At 37.3% G+C, this 16455-nt stretch overlaps 1 protein-coding gene across 1 annotated transcript in view; it reads left to right on the top strand.

The window, feature by feature from the left end:
- The window catches only part of LOC136877834 (GATA-binding factor C), a 581506-nt gene extending 565993 nt beyond the window's left edge, over nucleotides 1-15513 (top strand). The window contains exons 7-8 of the mRNA XM_067152035.2: nucleotides 4405-4836; nucleotides 11850-15513. Coding sequence (XP_067008136.2) covers nucleotides 4405-4836; nucleotides 11850-11876 — 459 coding nt within the window. The 3' untranslated portion in view covers nucleotides 11877-15513. The remainder of the gene's footprint in view (nucleotides 1-4404; nucleotides 4837-11849) is intronic.
- Nucleotides 15514-16455: the final 942 nt, after the last annotated feature.

Raw genomic sequence — 16455 nt, 5'->3', positions numbered from 1 at the left:
CATTTTACTAATAATTCTATAATCACTTCATACATCATCCCTCCCGAGTGAGAAGGGCCTACACGAAAGAATTATCAGCCCCCACCTTCCCCCAGTAACACTTGCTGATGTTCCGATAAAACACTTCTGGTTTCAAGAGGTGACTTTAGAACTTTCACTTAAGATCGAAATGAATCTTAATACATTACTTCTTTTCACGACAGCAAGGTGCGGTAACGTTCGACTTTCTGAGTTAAAAACCAAACCAAAAGGCAACCAAATTCCATGGTGCTACTACCCTTATGGGCCATGGACCACCCAGCGACCAATCATCGGGACTACTGTAAATACCTTGGGGTAATCACATTAACGAGGTTTTAAATAAAGGTTACAGATCTCTTCATATGGTTATGAAGATATTTAGGGGTCGTAGAAAGGATGTAAAGGAGAAGGCGTATGCATTACTGGTAAGACTCCAGTTAGAGTATGGTTCTAGTGTTTGAAACCTCACCAGGATTACTTGATTCGAGAAGTAGGAAAGATCGAAGAAAAGCAGCCCGATTTGTTCTGTGTGATTTCCGACAAACGAATTAAGTTACGAAAATGCTACAGTCTTGGGGTTCGGGAGATTTGGCAATAAAGAAACGAGCTTCTCGACTAAGCGGTATGTTCCGAAGTGTCAGTGGTGAGATGGCGTGGGATGACATTAGTAGGCGAATAAGTTTGAGTGGAGATTTTAAAAGTAGGAACGAACATAATATGAAGATAAAGACAGAATTCAAGATTACAGATTGGGGCAAATATTCGTTTATAGGAAGAGGAATTAGGAATAGGAATAATTCACCAAGGGAGACGTTCGATAAATCATTTAAGAAAATAATAGTTAAACAGTTGATAGGGAATCTGCCACCTGGTGGCAGCCCTAAATGCAGATCAGTGGTAAATAGCAAAGAAATGGACTTCGTTGTTATTGGTCTTACGACTGGTGGATGGGGTACTATACTGAAGAAAACAGTAGACATTTGAAATATTTTGGTGTCTGAACGAAGTCCTGACAGGAAATTACATAATACACGCCGAAAGGTTCACTTACCCATCTTAAGAAACCACTTATATAGCAAGTGAGGATTCGCCTGTAAACAAGTTTTCCGCAAATTTGGCTTTTGCATGGCATATTGTAGAGAATCATTTGCACAGTTACAGACTGCAAATGTTCCATTACTTAACATATACAATTTCTCTAAGGCAAGAATAATAACTCTGTGATAAAACTATTTATGTCGCTTTCAGCATAGTTTAAATATCGCTTGGCTTTGGGCGGATGTCTTTCAATATTTGAAACGTATCTGAAGTAGTTGGTCGGTCCGATCAATGTTGACAGTGGGTAGAAATATTAGTTGTAATATTCCGATGTTACTACATTCGAATAGCATGCGAAGTTTTCAATACGACTCGTTGCTGCTATCGATACCGCACAATACATTAGCTGGTAAATCACAATACAATGATATAAACTGCTGAGGTGTGGAAGGGAAAGTGGATTGATAGCTTTATGGCCTGCCACTAAGTTGAATGGGAGTCCCATGTTAGCTCTTCCGTGTTTGCATGGACGTTAAATGATTCTAGTCTTGTAAACGGAGTAGTATCAGCTGACATGGTGCGGGAGTCACTTTGAGTTGCGTGTTCTGTAGAACTTAGTTGCCGTCACTGCTATCTCTGATAATATTGAAAGCTACGAACCTAGCACGCCACGCAATCACGTTACAATTTACTGGTCCAGACAACAGACAATGGGATCTGTTTATTTAAACCGTTGTGAGATTAAATTATAATTCATTTATGCTCTATATGTTAACCGTCCAGTCTGGTCCGGCTCAATGGCTAAACGGTTAGCGTGCTGGTCTTTGGTCACAGGAGTCTCTGGTTCGATTCCCGGCAGTGTCTGGAATTTTAACCTTAATTGGTTAATTTCGCTGGCACGAGGGCTGGGTTTTCATCGTTTTCATCATCATTTCATCCTCATCACGACGCACAGGTCACCTACGGGTGTCAAATAAAAGGACCTGCACCTGGCGAGCCGAACTTGTCCTCGGACACTTTCGGCACTAAAAGCCATACGCCATTTCATTTCAGTCTGAAAGTTCGGTTGAACCTCTTTGAGCTTATATTGAAACGACTGTTCACATTTTAATTTCACTGACAAATTCCTGGAAATGTATGTCATTTCTTATGGTCAAATACAGCGTGGTTGGTAACAACGTGAACCGGGTAAATGAGCGTTAGGGGGTTGGTCATACTGATAAATAATTTGAAAGAAAAAATCGATATCTCGCACTGTTATCATTTTATCAGCTGCTGAAGTTTGCGAATCAGATCGCTTCGCGGGTGAATTCAAATGGGCGTATTATTATTATTATTATTATTATTATTATTATTATTATTATTATTATTATTATTATTATTATTATTATTATTATTATTGGCGTATGTCAGCAAGTTAGATACATGTATACAAGTACATAATATTTACAAATATACACAGACAAGAAACATGTTTTATAGCAGAATGTCCAGTTGGGTGATCCACTGTATGGCTTCCTCTGTTAGTTCCAACAAGTCACTCGGGCTACCTGTGTAGGAACGTCGTGTACATTCACTTAGAATATGGGGGATCTTCTGCCGAGAGGCACCACAGTCGCACTCTGGTGATGAAACATATTTCCACTTATAAAGGGCATCCGTGCATCGTCCATGATTTGTTCTCACCCGATTCAGAGTGGTCCAAAGCTTACGCGGTAGATGATGTCCACCAGGAAGATGTTCACCAGAAAAGATGTTATGTAAGGAACTGTCTGTGGCAACTTTTCAGTGACTTTTCCGTTCTTCTGAAGGGTGAAAATTCCCATCAGCCAATGTGACAGCATCACGCAAAGACGGATGACGTGAATTGAGCCTCGTTATCTTGAGAACAGGAATATCATCCAAAACAGGCAGTTGAGGAAGCTCATAAATGGATTACCTCAAGGATCGGTACTGTCTCCCCTATTGTTCAATTTTGTATATCTCCGATCTCCCAGCAACATCATCACGAAAAATCTGTTATGCTGATGATATAACACTAGTCACTCAACATCGAGACCGTAGTGTACTTGCTTTGGCAGATATTTTATTTAAACCCCTCCCCGGGCAAAGTTTTATTCTTCGACTGGTGTTCTTGCAGAGTTGGCGGCAGAAAAGGCGTCCGGCAGTAAAACTGGGTTAAATTCACACATAGTGCCCATCCTGGAATAAGGCCGGGAGTAATAATAATAATAAGAAATTGTTTTCAGTGCTGTCAGGCTAAGTAACCCAAAAGGTACTGAGGTGGCTTTCTGATCTCAAATAGACGGGTTCGATCCCGGCTCAGATACGTCGGTAGAATCACTGCCAGTTAAATAATTCCTAAGGGAGAAAAATTCCGGCACCTCGGCGTCCTCGAAAGCCGTAAAAGTAGTATGTGGAACATAAACAAATAAGGGCATCATTACCACGAGGAGTGCCCACTTCGTGCATTTGACGGTGATCTGAAAACTCTACACCAAGTGACACCATGTGCACTGGAATGGTTGACAAATTTGGATATTTCCATTTGATTATTTATAAACTTTTCTGTACTTGTACAACTATATATAGCCTATATATATACACCACGAGGATTGAAGTTTACTTGGAATCCGAGCTACAAGGCTTACCATTTTAAAAAGTGACCCGGTCCAATGACTGGAAACAGGCTGTGGATTTTCATTATAGTTCTTTGCAGTGGGCGCGATTAGAACATTCGTTGGATCTCCAAATAGCTTCACAAATAATGGCTATAGGGAAACCGTAAAAAAATAAAATTAAAAAAACCACGATAGGGACTCCAAAGTGAGGTGTAGTACTAGGCAATATGAGAAGTGTGTTAGTTTGCAATTGCTTTTCTCACTGGTCCAGAAAGTGCTATTGCAGCACGACTAACCGTATGGGTAACACTTTCTGTAATACTCGGACGCACTAGTCGCGCTTCAAATGTCATCATGCAGCACCGTCCATATCTCAGCAGCTACCCTACTGTCACTGCCATAAACAAGACTGGAACAGTGGATGCTAGGCCTACGTTTTACTCTGCCATGTGCTAAGATACAGATACAAAAATACTGCATCGATCGAGAAATACTGTTAGCAACAGGTGGAATTTGTGCACCAACAATTCACAGTGGTGAACAGAAACCTGGTTGAATATGAGTTTAGGATTCTGAAATGATATGGTTGTTCAGTATCGTGATATGCTTCTTGTTTAGTATTTCTTACTGATTAATAATAATAATAATAATAATAATAATAATAATAATAATAGTCTAATAATAATAATATAATCTCATTATGGGTCTGTTTTTGTGTGTGCAGGTGAATCGGCCTTTGACGATGAAGAAAGAAGGCATCCAGACTCGAAACCGAAAGTTATCGTCCAAGTCCAAGAAGAAGAAAGGTGGTCCCTCCTGTCTGTCTCTGGGTGGTGTAATGTCGGACATGATCAAGCCACTGGACAAGTCAGGTGGTTTTGGTGGGGGAGGTGGATTTGGATCACCTATGGGAGGTAGTGCGAACGTCCACCCACATCTGAACCCAGCCCTCCATCCTCACCACGCTGCGATGTCACATTATATGTACCACAACACCAACGTGCATCACCATCAAGGCTTTATGAACCCCGGTCCTCCGGGTCCCGTACCACCACCTGGTCCACCCCCACATCCGGGCATGCATCATCACCACATGTCGTCACTGTCGGCGCTCGGGTCCGGCGGCCTGGGACTCGCAGCTACCTCCAACGGCATGGTGAGTACACTTTTAATTAACAGTCCAGTAGACACCTTTCAGCCCAGGAAGTCATATAGGAGATTCAAGAATATTGATGAGTCGCATACATGTCTGAAACGTAAGAAATAATAACGAATGCAGTTCTGCTTTCCTCCTGATTTGGTATGAGTATTTTTATGTTCCAAGATCAAGGTAGATGGTAGTGGTAGTTATTGTTTCTTCTTCTTTTTCTTTCTAAGTTGAACGCCGTTACAACACAAGCAAGTGAAAGTGGGAAACAGTGCGAAAACATCTTCAGAGCTGCCGGTACTAGGTCTCAGACCCATGATCTTCCGAATGCAAGCTAACAGCTGCATGGTCCGAACCATGCAACGAGTACTCTTGTGGTTATTGCTGTAAAGAAAATACAACTGAGGAATTTACCTCCTCTCTAAGAATGAGGGTTTCGGCAAACCTAAGAGAAGGGCTGAGGAAGACGTGAAGATGAAAGACTCTCTAGGTCTCACAAACTTAATAGGTGGGAGACGGAAGCGAACAAGACTTCACTGGGGAAGTCAGAAAGGAAAGTTGAAAGTGAGGATGCTGGCACAAGTAAGTGAAAACAATGCCAGACTCAGCGTGGGGACCCGCGGTAGCTAACCTAAACTCTCAGGTTGAGAACTTTTCAAACGCAAATAGTAAGCATTTCGTTTGACTGGCGTACGCCCCTCATTTAGTGAACTAACTATAATGAGACCACGAGAGAACTCCTTATTAGGCAGAGTTGATAGTTTTCTGTGTACGAGCACTGATTTCTGTTTTATTGAAATTAAAAACAAAAAAGTAGATTTATTATAGCCGTTATAGATGTCTTGTCCGTGACAGAGACAAAGGCAAAACGCATTAATCGATGCAAAAGTTAGAACAACAAATTATACTATCGGGAGATTGCTGAAGTAATTATCAATGTTTCGGTAATGACTTATCATCGAGAGTAAGTGTATGAGGGATATCGGCAAATTATTAACAAACACTTTACAATTGGAAGGTATCCCCTTTGGCATTGCCAACTTACTACAGTATATTAAGGAAATTAAATGAAATCAGAATATTACAAGACATTATGTCAAAACAAGAAGTTACTTAAAAATGAAATGAATGAAAATACAGGGAAAATTCTCTTAACGGACATTTCTGTATGGCGGAATCCTCTAGATAGCGGATATTTTTAAATTCCCTGGCAGAAATACATAGACATATATGGAGTAAATTGCTTCTCAGTAGCGGACATTCTCAGTAACGGATGCGGACTCTACAAAATAATTATTATTGGATAAAATTCCGTGCGTCACGGACACGGTTCCATAGGTGATGAATGTGAAAATAAAAGCGCTAATTCTGAACTTGGATAGCTTTTAAAACAATTTGATGGTGGTACAGCGTTTTTCGAGTCCATTGACATTGCTGTGTAGGGCATATATGCCTACAGTGGATCCATCCATGGATGCCGAGCGTCTCGTTCAAATTGTGACTGCTGATACTACTGCATAACAGATACAAGAATGAGAATGGTGCTATTGAAGCAACAGAAACTCAGAAAGTGATTATGTAAGGATGCCATTAAAAACGTGGAACAAGTCAAAAATCCATAGTGGAGATGCAGAAGAACTTTACATTATTTCGGAAGTAGAAATTCATCAAGAAAATAAGACCAAAACTTCCACAATACAAATTTACGTTGAAACAAAGAGGAAAATATTAACATCGTATCTTTTCATAAAGATCTAGAAGACGTTTCTACACTATTTGTTCTTCATTACTGTATCAGGCCTGTTTTATTACACGTAGGCCATTGTTTATTCTTGTACGGTACTACGGCTGTGAGTACTGTCTTCATATAGAAAAATGTATCCCCAAATCTGTTTTACATTTTCCGAATAGTGAACACATCTCAATAACAGACATTTTGTCAATTCCCAAAAGTGTCCGCAATTGAAAAGCTTCACTGTACATGAAAAAAAAGAAAAGCGAAGTGTAATATGATAAGTCCAATCAGTTGCATAGAAATTCACATAAAGTAAACAAATTTTAACTTATAATATTCGATTTCAAGTAGGATAGAATCACAGTTACAACGTAGTCGATTAGCAATTCGTTGATAAATATTTATAGTAACTTACACTATACGATTTATAGTTGATTATGCGGTACAATGTTCTAGCTGTAATAATTTGTTCTTATCCAACGTTATTCGAATACCTAATTAGAAGTTAATTTATGAATTTCACATAAGACGAACTGTATTAAAACTTGTTCCCTACGCTGACAAAGCTAATTCATGCTATACTATCCTATGTTATCTCAATAGGCTTAATATCTCACAAGAAGAGAACATGTAATTCAGCTTCTTATGATTAAACGGAGGAAGTGGCTTTAAAAAATATGGATGTTGGCAGTCGCTCAACTCGCTGAATTTCTCCGAAATCGCTGCCAACTTCCGAGTTGTTCTACCTACAAAGTGTGTGACCATGAAATAAAGTTGCTGTCAGATACTGCAACCCAGCATTTAGATAGTCGGTAGGCACATTGATCACTGGCAATTGCAGATGATTTTGCGTTGGGGTGCAGGAGTAGGGATGTGGATTTATTTGTCTAAGTGTAGAGATTACACTATAGGAGCTTTACAGGAACCAGAACCACTACTACGGGACATTTAATTTTAAAATTGTCACATACATTGGCCGATATTCGAACAGCGATCTCCTTGTCGAGCAAACAGAGACGATGTCGTATCATTAACCTATTGACTTACGTATATTTCACTGGAAGAAATTGAAGACATTTTGTGTTATGAATGTTGTAGCCAACAACATGGGATTTATATTTTATATTCCTATATCCACCTGGTACCGTTTCTTAATGGATGGAGCATTTCTGCATCTGTGTCTGGGCAAAGGCCAGAGCAAAGTGTAACTTCCCAGTCTCATCCATGGTTGTGACATACGGAAGTTGCTTAGATATGGGTGGTGCTGTGTAATGGATGACATTCGGAGCACGAAAAGTGCATCTGAGTGTTACGTGAAATGAAATGTCGTATGGCTTTTAGTGCCGGGATATCCCAGGACAGGTTCGGCTCGCCAGCTGCAGGTCTTCCTATTCGACGCCTGTAGGCGACCTGCGCGTCGTGATGAGGATGAAATGATGATGAAGACAACACATACACCCAGCCCCCGGGCCATTGGAATTAACCAATTAAGGTTAAAATCCCCGACCCGGCCGGGAATCGAACCCGGGACCCTCTGAACCGAAGGCCAGTACGCTGACCGTTCAGCCAACGAGTCGGACAGTGTTACGTAAGATGTTACTTATAGCGTCAGTCATGCTATATTAACCTTTTCTGGCCCAGCGAGGAAAGCAATGACAAACCATCTCACTCCTCATCTTGCCTAGTAAGCCTTTATCTTGGCACTGCCGTCGGTTTTCTCTGTTTCCCTATAACCGCATTACTTCTACTGATGCTTTTTGAGGATCCAACCAGTCTCTTCACTGATGGCTTAACACTCATCTTAGAATGATCTCTTAGGGTTATAATACATTTCCATCTTCTGACGATTCTAAGGGAAATTAATTCATATTCAGAAATTGAGAATAACCGTGTCATAATCCCTTCATTTCATTGAAAGAGTTATATTGCAAATATTTTAATGAAAAAATGAATATGAAATGTCGTATGGCTTTTAGTGCCGGGATATCCCAGAACGGGTTCGGCTCGCCAGGTGCAGGTCTTTCTATTTGACACCCGTGGGCGACCTGCGTGTCGTGATGAGGATGAAATGATGATGAAGTCAACACATACACCCAGCCCCCGTGCCATTGGAATTAACCAATTAAGGTTAAAATCCCCTCACCGGCCGGGAATCGAACCCGGGACCCTCTGAACCGAAGGCCAGTACGCTGACCATACAGCCAACGAGTCGGACATTTTAATGAAATATTTTCAACACAAAAAGAAACATTATTAACAGTAAATAGCACACTTTGGAAGATAAATATACCTTAGCCCACAAAATATCAATTAGAGGAAAGCAACAGGAAAATGTAGGGTATGAAAGTATTCGCTCATCAGTAGTTGACTTAACTTTAAATGTACTAGGAGGAAGATAATGTGTAATATGTTATACCGTATTCTTATTCAGGAAGGATTTTTCTACGCATTTGTGGTTTCTCATATAGTCAGCACGTATCAGATTAACCATCATCATCACTGCTATGTTCAAGTTGCTAAAATTTGAAGTTCAGCGTTCAGTCAGTTCGCAACACGCGTCCACTGAGATTTCATTTCATTTCATTTTTGAAAAAAATCAAAGCAGCAAGCTGCAAAAAAGATATTAGGTGGGGAGGGGAAGGGGAATCACAGTGCCTATTATTAGACAACATTGCTAAATCTCTATAACTGGGGAGTCAGTATTGAGATGACGATTTAAAATGCTTTGTCTGTTCTCTAATACTAATTTATATTTTCAAAACTTGTTTGACTGTATTAAATTTAAAAATAATTGCTGTGAAAGCACAAAGAGTCAGTCTCCATGACTGAATGACCAGCCTAGTGACCTTCCGTTCAGAGGAACTTGGGTTGGATTTCGGGTCGGATCGGAGATTTTATCTTTGGTTAATTCCTCGAGCTCGGGGATGGATGTTTATGATCGTCTTAATACACTTCTGTTACGGTTTATATGTACAGCACATCACACTACAAAGCACCCAAAAATTAAAAAGAACAAAAACCGCAATAGTGAATACATCCCTCCACATCGGGATGGCATCATGAAAGTCACAGCCGTAAAAAATGGGCTAAGTCCATATAAAGAACCGACCCCAGGGATTTGTAAAAAGGTCAATAATAATAATAATAATAATAATAATAATAATAATAATAATAATAATACTGTGAGAATCAAAAAAAGAAAAGAAAGAAAAAACGCCCAACTTACGTGCATTGGAGGACGTTATTATTTATGGAGATGGAGGCACAAAAACGAAAGAGGGGCTCGTTCGTTCTTCATACTCAATCTTTTGAAAATAAATACTAATACTAATAATGTAAATGTATTTTCATGTCCTCGTCCCAAGGTCGTGCAGCTCTTCTCAGGCTCACCCCCAATGAAGTTGAGCTGCATGTAATTATTTAACCACATATCAGCCTTCCTGTCAATCTTAAATTCCTAGTAGTACCGGGAATCGAACATGGGCCCCCGAGGACAGCAGATAATAGTGCTAACCATCACACCTCGGAGGTTGAAATAATAATAATAATAACAATAATAATAATAATAATAATAATAATAATAATAATAATAATAATAATAATAATTTTTGAAAAGGTTTCAGCATCCCTAGTCCCTAATGAGTTTCCCATTTTTAACACCAGTAAATTTGCTGTCGCTGTACCCAAAAAGACCACTGTCGCTACTTTCTCAGTCCTAATTCTTGTCTGTGTTTGGAGAGACGTTAAAGAGTTGGAAAGTAAAAAGACAGGAATCCTTGACCAAATGTTGTTCTCTCTCAGGGTTTCGAAATCTAGAGGGTCTCTCATTCCATTGTCCATTCTCATCGAAGTGACCGCAGCTCGAATCCCTGGAGAAATCTCAAAATATTTTGAAATCATAACTGGGGCTTGACAAGGTGATGGTCTTTCTCCAATACTTAATTACGTTTTAGAGAAATTTATCAGAGAATGGAAAATACAACTCCGAGAAAAATATATTAATCTAGGAAATCCAAATTGAATAAAAATACTCCGACATGAAATTGAACTATTTAGCCTTTGCAGATAATTTAGCCATTATATCAGACAATACAGATAATGCAACGGAACAAATCAGTCTTTTGAAAGAGGCAGCAGAATAAAAAGCAAGGCTACAGATTACTTTTGAAAAGATGGATTTTATGATAATCATTAAAGATGGTTCAAAATATATTAACTAGAAATATGGAAAAAATAATAAAGTAAATCAATTTAAGTACCTCGGAGAAAGAATTCAGCCTAATGGACTTGATAAAGAATCAAACGAAACACGATCACAAAGACAGGAACTAGCTTATCAATTAACTAAATATATTTACAACAACAATCAGTCACTAAAAAAGAAACATCATTGAAGAACCGTCATAAACCGGGAGTGCCAGTACGCAGCGGAATTTATGGCCTTAAAAATTGATGAATTAGAAAATAAGGATAGAAAAGTACTAGAGAAAAATCCTTGGTTGAGAGAAAAATAAAAATGAATTGAGGAAAAGTAAAAATAAGGTACTGTACTTGAAAATGAAAAGCCCTCAGACAATATCAGAAGAAGGAGGGTTACATTTTATTGCTATTTTGTCCGGATGAATCTAGAAAGACAGACGAAGAGAATATTTGATCATTTCGATAGAAATCCTAAACAGCAAATCCGATAGCTAAACAGGATTCGGCTGAGCTGGGTATCACAAGAAAAAAATTAGATTTTATTCCTGACTATATTCTCCGATTGTCATAAATTAAATCCTCTTCGAACTAGTTTTCAAAATTTTCAGATGTACGGTATATTAAGAAAAATGATCATCATTCCTCATGTTATTACCTTAATATTTTACAAGGAAATATTTGTGACTTTTGATCCAAATATTATTAATATTCATTTTCCTACAAATTGATATTTGAACCTTTGTGAACAGTTCTTCTTCTTCTTCTTCTTCTTCTTCTTCTTCTTCTTCTTCTTCTTCTTCTTATATTGTCCTACAGTTTAGATTGTTTTGTAAGAAACATTAAATAATTTAAATGCATAGCTCATATAATATAATTTGTTACCGTACCTCATCCAAACTTCCCTGAACCAATTTACCTTTTACACACAATATTTATGAGATATTTTCTATTTGAATGCTGGAATATACATTTCCTTATTAATTCTGCATCGCATTATGTGAGTGATTGTTTACAAAAAATTTGAGTTGTATTTATGTTGTACAATCGTAACACCTTTATAAGCTTATTTTCCTCTTTCCTTTTGCAGACGAGCTGGAGATCCGAGTACACGTGATAACTTTCCCCGGACTCCGCCATTTTGAATCCACTGCTGAATTTCCATCTGCCATACCATTCGACTGTGCTGTGATCGGCGCCCGTTCGGGCCCTGGCAGAACTCAGCCCTGCAAGATGGCGTGCGAGTTCGAAGAACATTACTTCTGCTATCTCCAATGCATTTATGTCTGTTAACAACAAATAAGCCATTATTCGATATTATAACAGTATTACTAAATATATAAGTCTGAACGAAAACATCATAAAAGACTGATTTAGTTATTTGCTCCCGAAATGCGGTCAGCGTAATAGTGAATGTTTGCTGACAGTTCTGTAAGTGAAAACTTAAGACATTTACAAAACATAGTTTCAACAAATAGTTTCTAAACTCTTTTGAATCTTTTGAAGACACCCACAGCATTATGTGAATTCTGCCTCTGTTGGGCGCATTCATTTAGCCCAATAAAGGAGCTTATATAAGTGAATGGTTTGTGTGAAGTGCCTTATGGGCAAGTGCAATACATAGTAATTAACAAATAGGCAGAGGAACATCAGTATTAAAAAGTTGCAATTGCTATCTTCAAAAGCGATCAAATGATGAAGCACTATTTCTCTTTGAATTATGATTCCATAAAGAGACTTGTTGAGTCCTTCAAATTTTGTGTGAAAGGGAATTTATGTCGAGTGATTAGTACTTATTTCAGTATACTATAGAGCCAGAAAAGTACAGATTACACCCATAAATCTAGTTGTATTTGCTAATAAGTTATACATTAATTTATAGGAATAAATATGAAAGGTAATTTTCTGGAACAGCGAGAGAAAATAAATTTATGTACATTTTTTGAAACATAATTCCAGAAATTGACTAATTATTTTATGTTGAAACACTGGGAACAAGGACTGCTAAGTCAGGAATCAGTTATGAATTTTATAGATTTTTCCTCTAAGACCATGTTCATTTGAGAAAATTAAACTATGATATCTAGTTATGGCTTTCTTGTTTCCATTATTGAGATAGCAGAAGCCCATGCCAGTGGTGCTAACCATAAGGAGTCAGTGTTGTGGCCCCATAAGCTAGTCTGTTGAAACAAGTCTGTCAGTGGTGTACTGTGCACGCGGAAGAAATTATGCTGGCGATATAGCACGACGCTTTTGTCATGTAAAATAAAATATATACTATGGAAGTACAAAAGTTTTAAAAGAATCAAGAAAAATAAGAACTCTTGTGGTGTGAACATTATAATATTGTTTTAAGTGTGCAATCAAACTATTTTTTGATCCGAAGATATAAGGAATAAAAAAATAAAAGAACTCTTAAATTGAATACAACAATAACAACAGTTTTACTTAAAAACAACTGAAAATCATTGTTGAAAAGAGTCTTTTCAAACAATTGGCATCAGGTATGTACATTCACTTCCTTCTCGATAAGGAACAAAAAACCTAAGCAATTGCTAGATTGTTGTAGTTTTTGACATGCAAGTGTGTTATATTGTTGTCGTTCAAAGAATTGAACAACACGTTTTTCAAACAATCGTACGCACTCACATATTTTAATTCTTATTATCAATAATGGTCTTATTACATAAAACCCTCTCTCTTTATACAAAATAATGATATTCAAAGGATACGAGAAAATCATGTCTTTTTAAAAGTTTTTAAATGTCACAAAGAGAAATTACTATGTAAGATAACTGTGACCTTCAAACCAAAAAAGTATATCTATATTGCCAAATTTAATTTTTATGTACAGCGACCTTTTTGGGAGCAGAAAAATACACACGACAAGTATTTTCTGTCATCAGGAAGTCGACTGATTTGTTATTTATTCAAATCATAATTTTAAATACAGAAAATATAAATAATTCATAGACTTATTATGTATGAGCTATCTGTAGAACGTTGTTGAACTCTGTGAAGCCTGATGAAGCTCTAGATAAACATATACGACAAATTTTAGGTGAAATAATTAGCCTGACATTGACATTTCCTTAAATATATTAGACATTTCATTAGATCTTGAGATATTCAATACATTTATTTATTTCCTCAATATTCTGGAGTTAATATAGTAAATTTTGTGCCCATGATCAAAATTCATATAACTATTTCTTAAGTAGGATGCATTGTAATTCTTGAATGAGTAATTTTCATTGACATGAATAGTTCTGAAGCACATTGGTGCCCTACGCACATATTTTAGAAAGTGAAATGCATATACTTTGAGTTGATAAAAACTCAAGCAGTTACCCGATCAAGTGACTGTGTGGTTTGGGTCACGTAGCTATCAGCTTGCATTCGGGAGATACTGAGTTCGAACCCCACTGTTGGCAGCCCTGAAGATGTTTTTCCGTGGATTACCTCTTTCACACCAGGCAAATACCGGGGCTGTATCCTTAATTAAGGCCACGGTCGCTTCCTTCCAACTCGTAGCCCTCTCCTATCCCATCGTCGCCATAAGACTTATCTGTGTCGGTGTGACGTAAAAGCAGATTGTAAAATATATATCAAGCAGTGTACAAACTTACGCCTAACGGAAATTAGAAGGTCTCAGAAGATGCGGTTTGGATATATTTGGGATAGGTAGAGTGATGTTCGAGCTCTGAATTTTGATCTTAAATATTATTGAACAAATATCGATCATTTGATATGCTATTGTGGAGAACATGCGGATAATTGATTGAGTTTTCCGTTTCTTCTTTGAACGTAAGAATATTAAGCTAAATACAGCTATAAATATCCAATGAAAATAATGATTTACTCTTGGATATTGTATCACTAGACACTGAAAAAATGTACAAACGTAAGTTATATCAATGCGTTTATAGTTTTAGTTAGAATACTGAATTACTCTTAAAGAGTATATTCTACTTCTAAGACTTATACCCTTCCTTTTTCAATGTGTTTTAATAGGAACCGCAATCCATTAGAGGGACTTCAATTCTCACACTGACAAAGTAACAGATAAATATTTGTTCGTGCAGTATATTTGATGCGAATGTTCGTTTCAGAATTTGGACTCAGAAATGATGGATTGGTATATTAACTCCAGCGAAAATACTCATACCTTAAATTTCTTCCTCAGATTGTAAACATGTGTGTAAGATATTAAGAAAAAAACTCATCAGTCAAGTAAAAATTGCCATGAGATACAATGGATAGTGAAATAATTTTAGTAATTAGTGAACTACTTCATATGATTCAGCACATACATAGCTCATACATAGGTCTACCGAGTGAAAAAAAAAATTTTTTAAAAGAACATGTTCAATGTTGTGTTGTTGAATAAAGAAACAGAAGTGTTGTTTTTTAGTGTGAAAAGTGTGTATAGAAGTTCTCTGAAATAAAACATTAAACTAATTATGGTCAGATAAATACTCATCCACCATAAGTAAAGACTGGGGTGTATATTCTGTCTAAAAAGCACTTAGGACGATTTATTGTCAAATTTCACCAAATATATATATGAATATAAATACAGAAACATTTATGAAAATGCCAAAAATTATATATATTCCACCACCTTTGATCGTGAATGTCTAAAAATGAGTAAAGTTGTACATGCATCACTTTAATTTTTTTTATTTAAAAGACCATTCTGTGTAGTAATGTACATACAATTAAACTTTATGTAAAATTGCATAAATCGAAATGAACCATAAATTGTGAGTTAATTTCTCGCACTGCCTTTTCCATGATTCTTTTTTCATTTCATGAACATATCTTTAGAATTTTACCACCTGGAGTTAGGTCAGATGATCTATCCCTTGGATTTGGTAATAAATTATCCTCTCACTCTCATATCTTCGTTGCTGTGTTAAAACCGCGAATCTGTCAATGCTCTTCCTACTCATTATTTCCCTCAACACTGGTCACGCCTCCCAGCCACATATTGATATACAGTCTCTTCAGAACAATTTTCGTTGAGTTCATTTTCATACGCTCGTGAAAAAGAAAATGAACCTTAAATACATCATACTCTATGACTAAGTAAATATGTCATTCAAACATACATTCCTACAATACAGTATAGTAAGGTTCAATTTTCCTTTATACACGCGCATAGGAAAATGAGCTCAACGAAAATTATTCTGATGGACTGCATATCAATATATGGCTGGGAGGCGTTACCTGTCTTAAGGGAAGTAATGGATAGGAAGAGCATTGTCACATTCGCGGTTTTGGCACATCAGCGACAATATATATCCTGTTTATGACTATACCCAGTTAAAATGTTGAGCAATAAATTTGTCCTTTTCCGTAAGTGGACAAAGTTTGCTGTGCCAATTTCCTAATTGCACTGTTATTGAAAGAGAATGGAACATATAAATGTATCCTAAGAGGTATTTGTTGCTGATATATTACCTTCCTGGAAAGTAACTTCGATGGTGTATCAAGACTAAACCAGCCACACCCCTCTCCAGACAGCGCTACCGTAAGTATTGTTTAAGGAGACGTGTTAAGTACTCTGAGAACCATTGTTTCATTGAACGATTTCATGAACAAATGTTTAACTGTTATACCTGTACACAGAAGGTCAACGTAGTATTTTTCATGTAAATACAATGTACTCTTAACACCATTTAAAGAACGCA

This window comes from Anabrus simplex, chromosome 1, assembly GCF_040414725.1.
Source record: "Anabrus simplex isolate iqAnaSimp1 chromosome 1, ASM4041472v1, whole genome shotgun sequence".
NCBI lineage: Eukaryota > Metazoa > Arthropoda > Insecta > Orthoptera > Tettigoniidae > Anabrus > Anabrus simplex.
The sequence above is the reverse complement of the archived record's forward strand: the minus strand, read 5'-3'. Positions and strand labels throughout refer to the sequence as shown.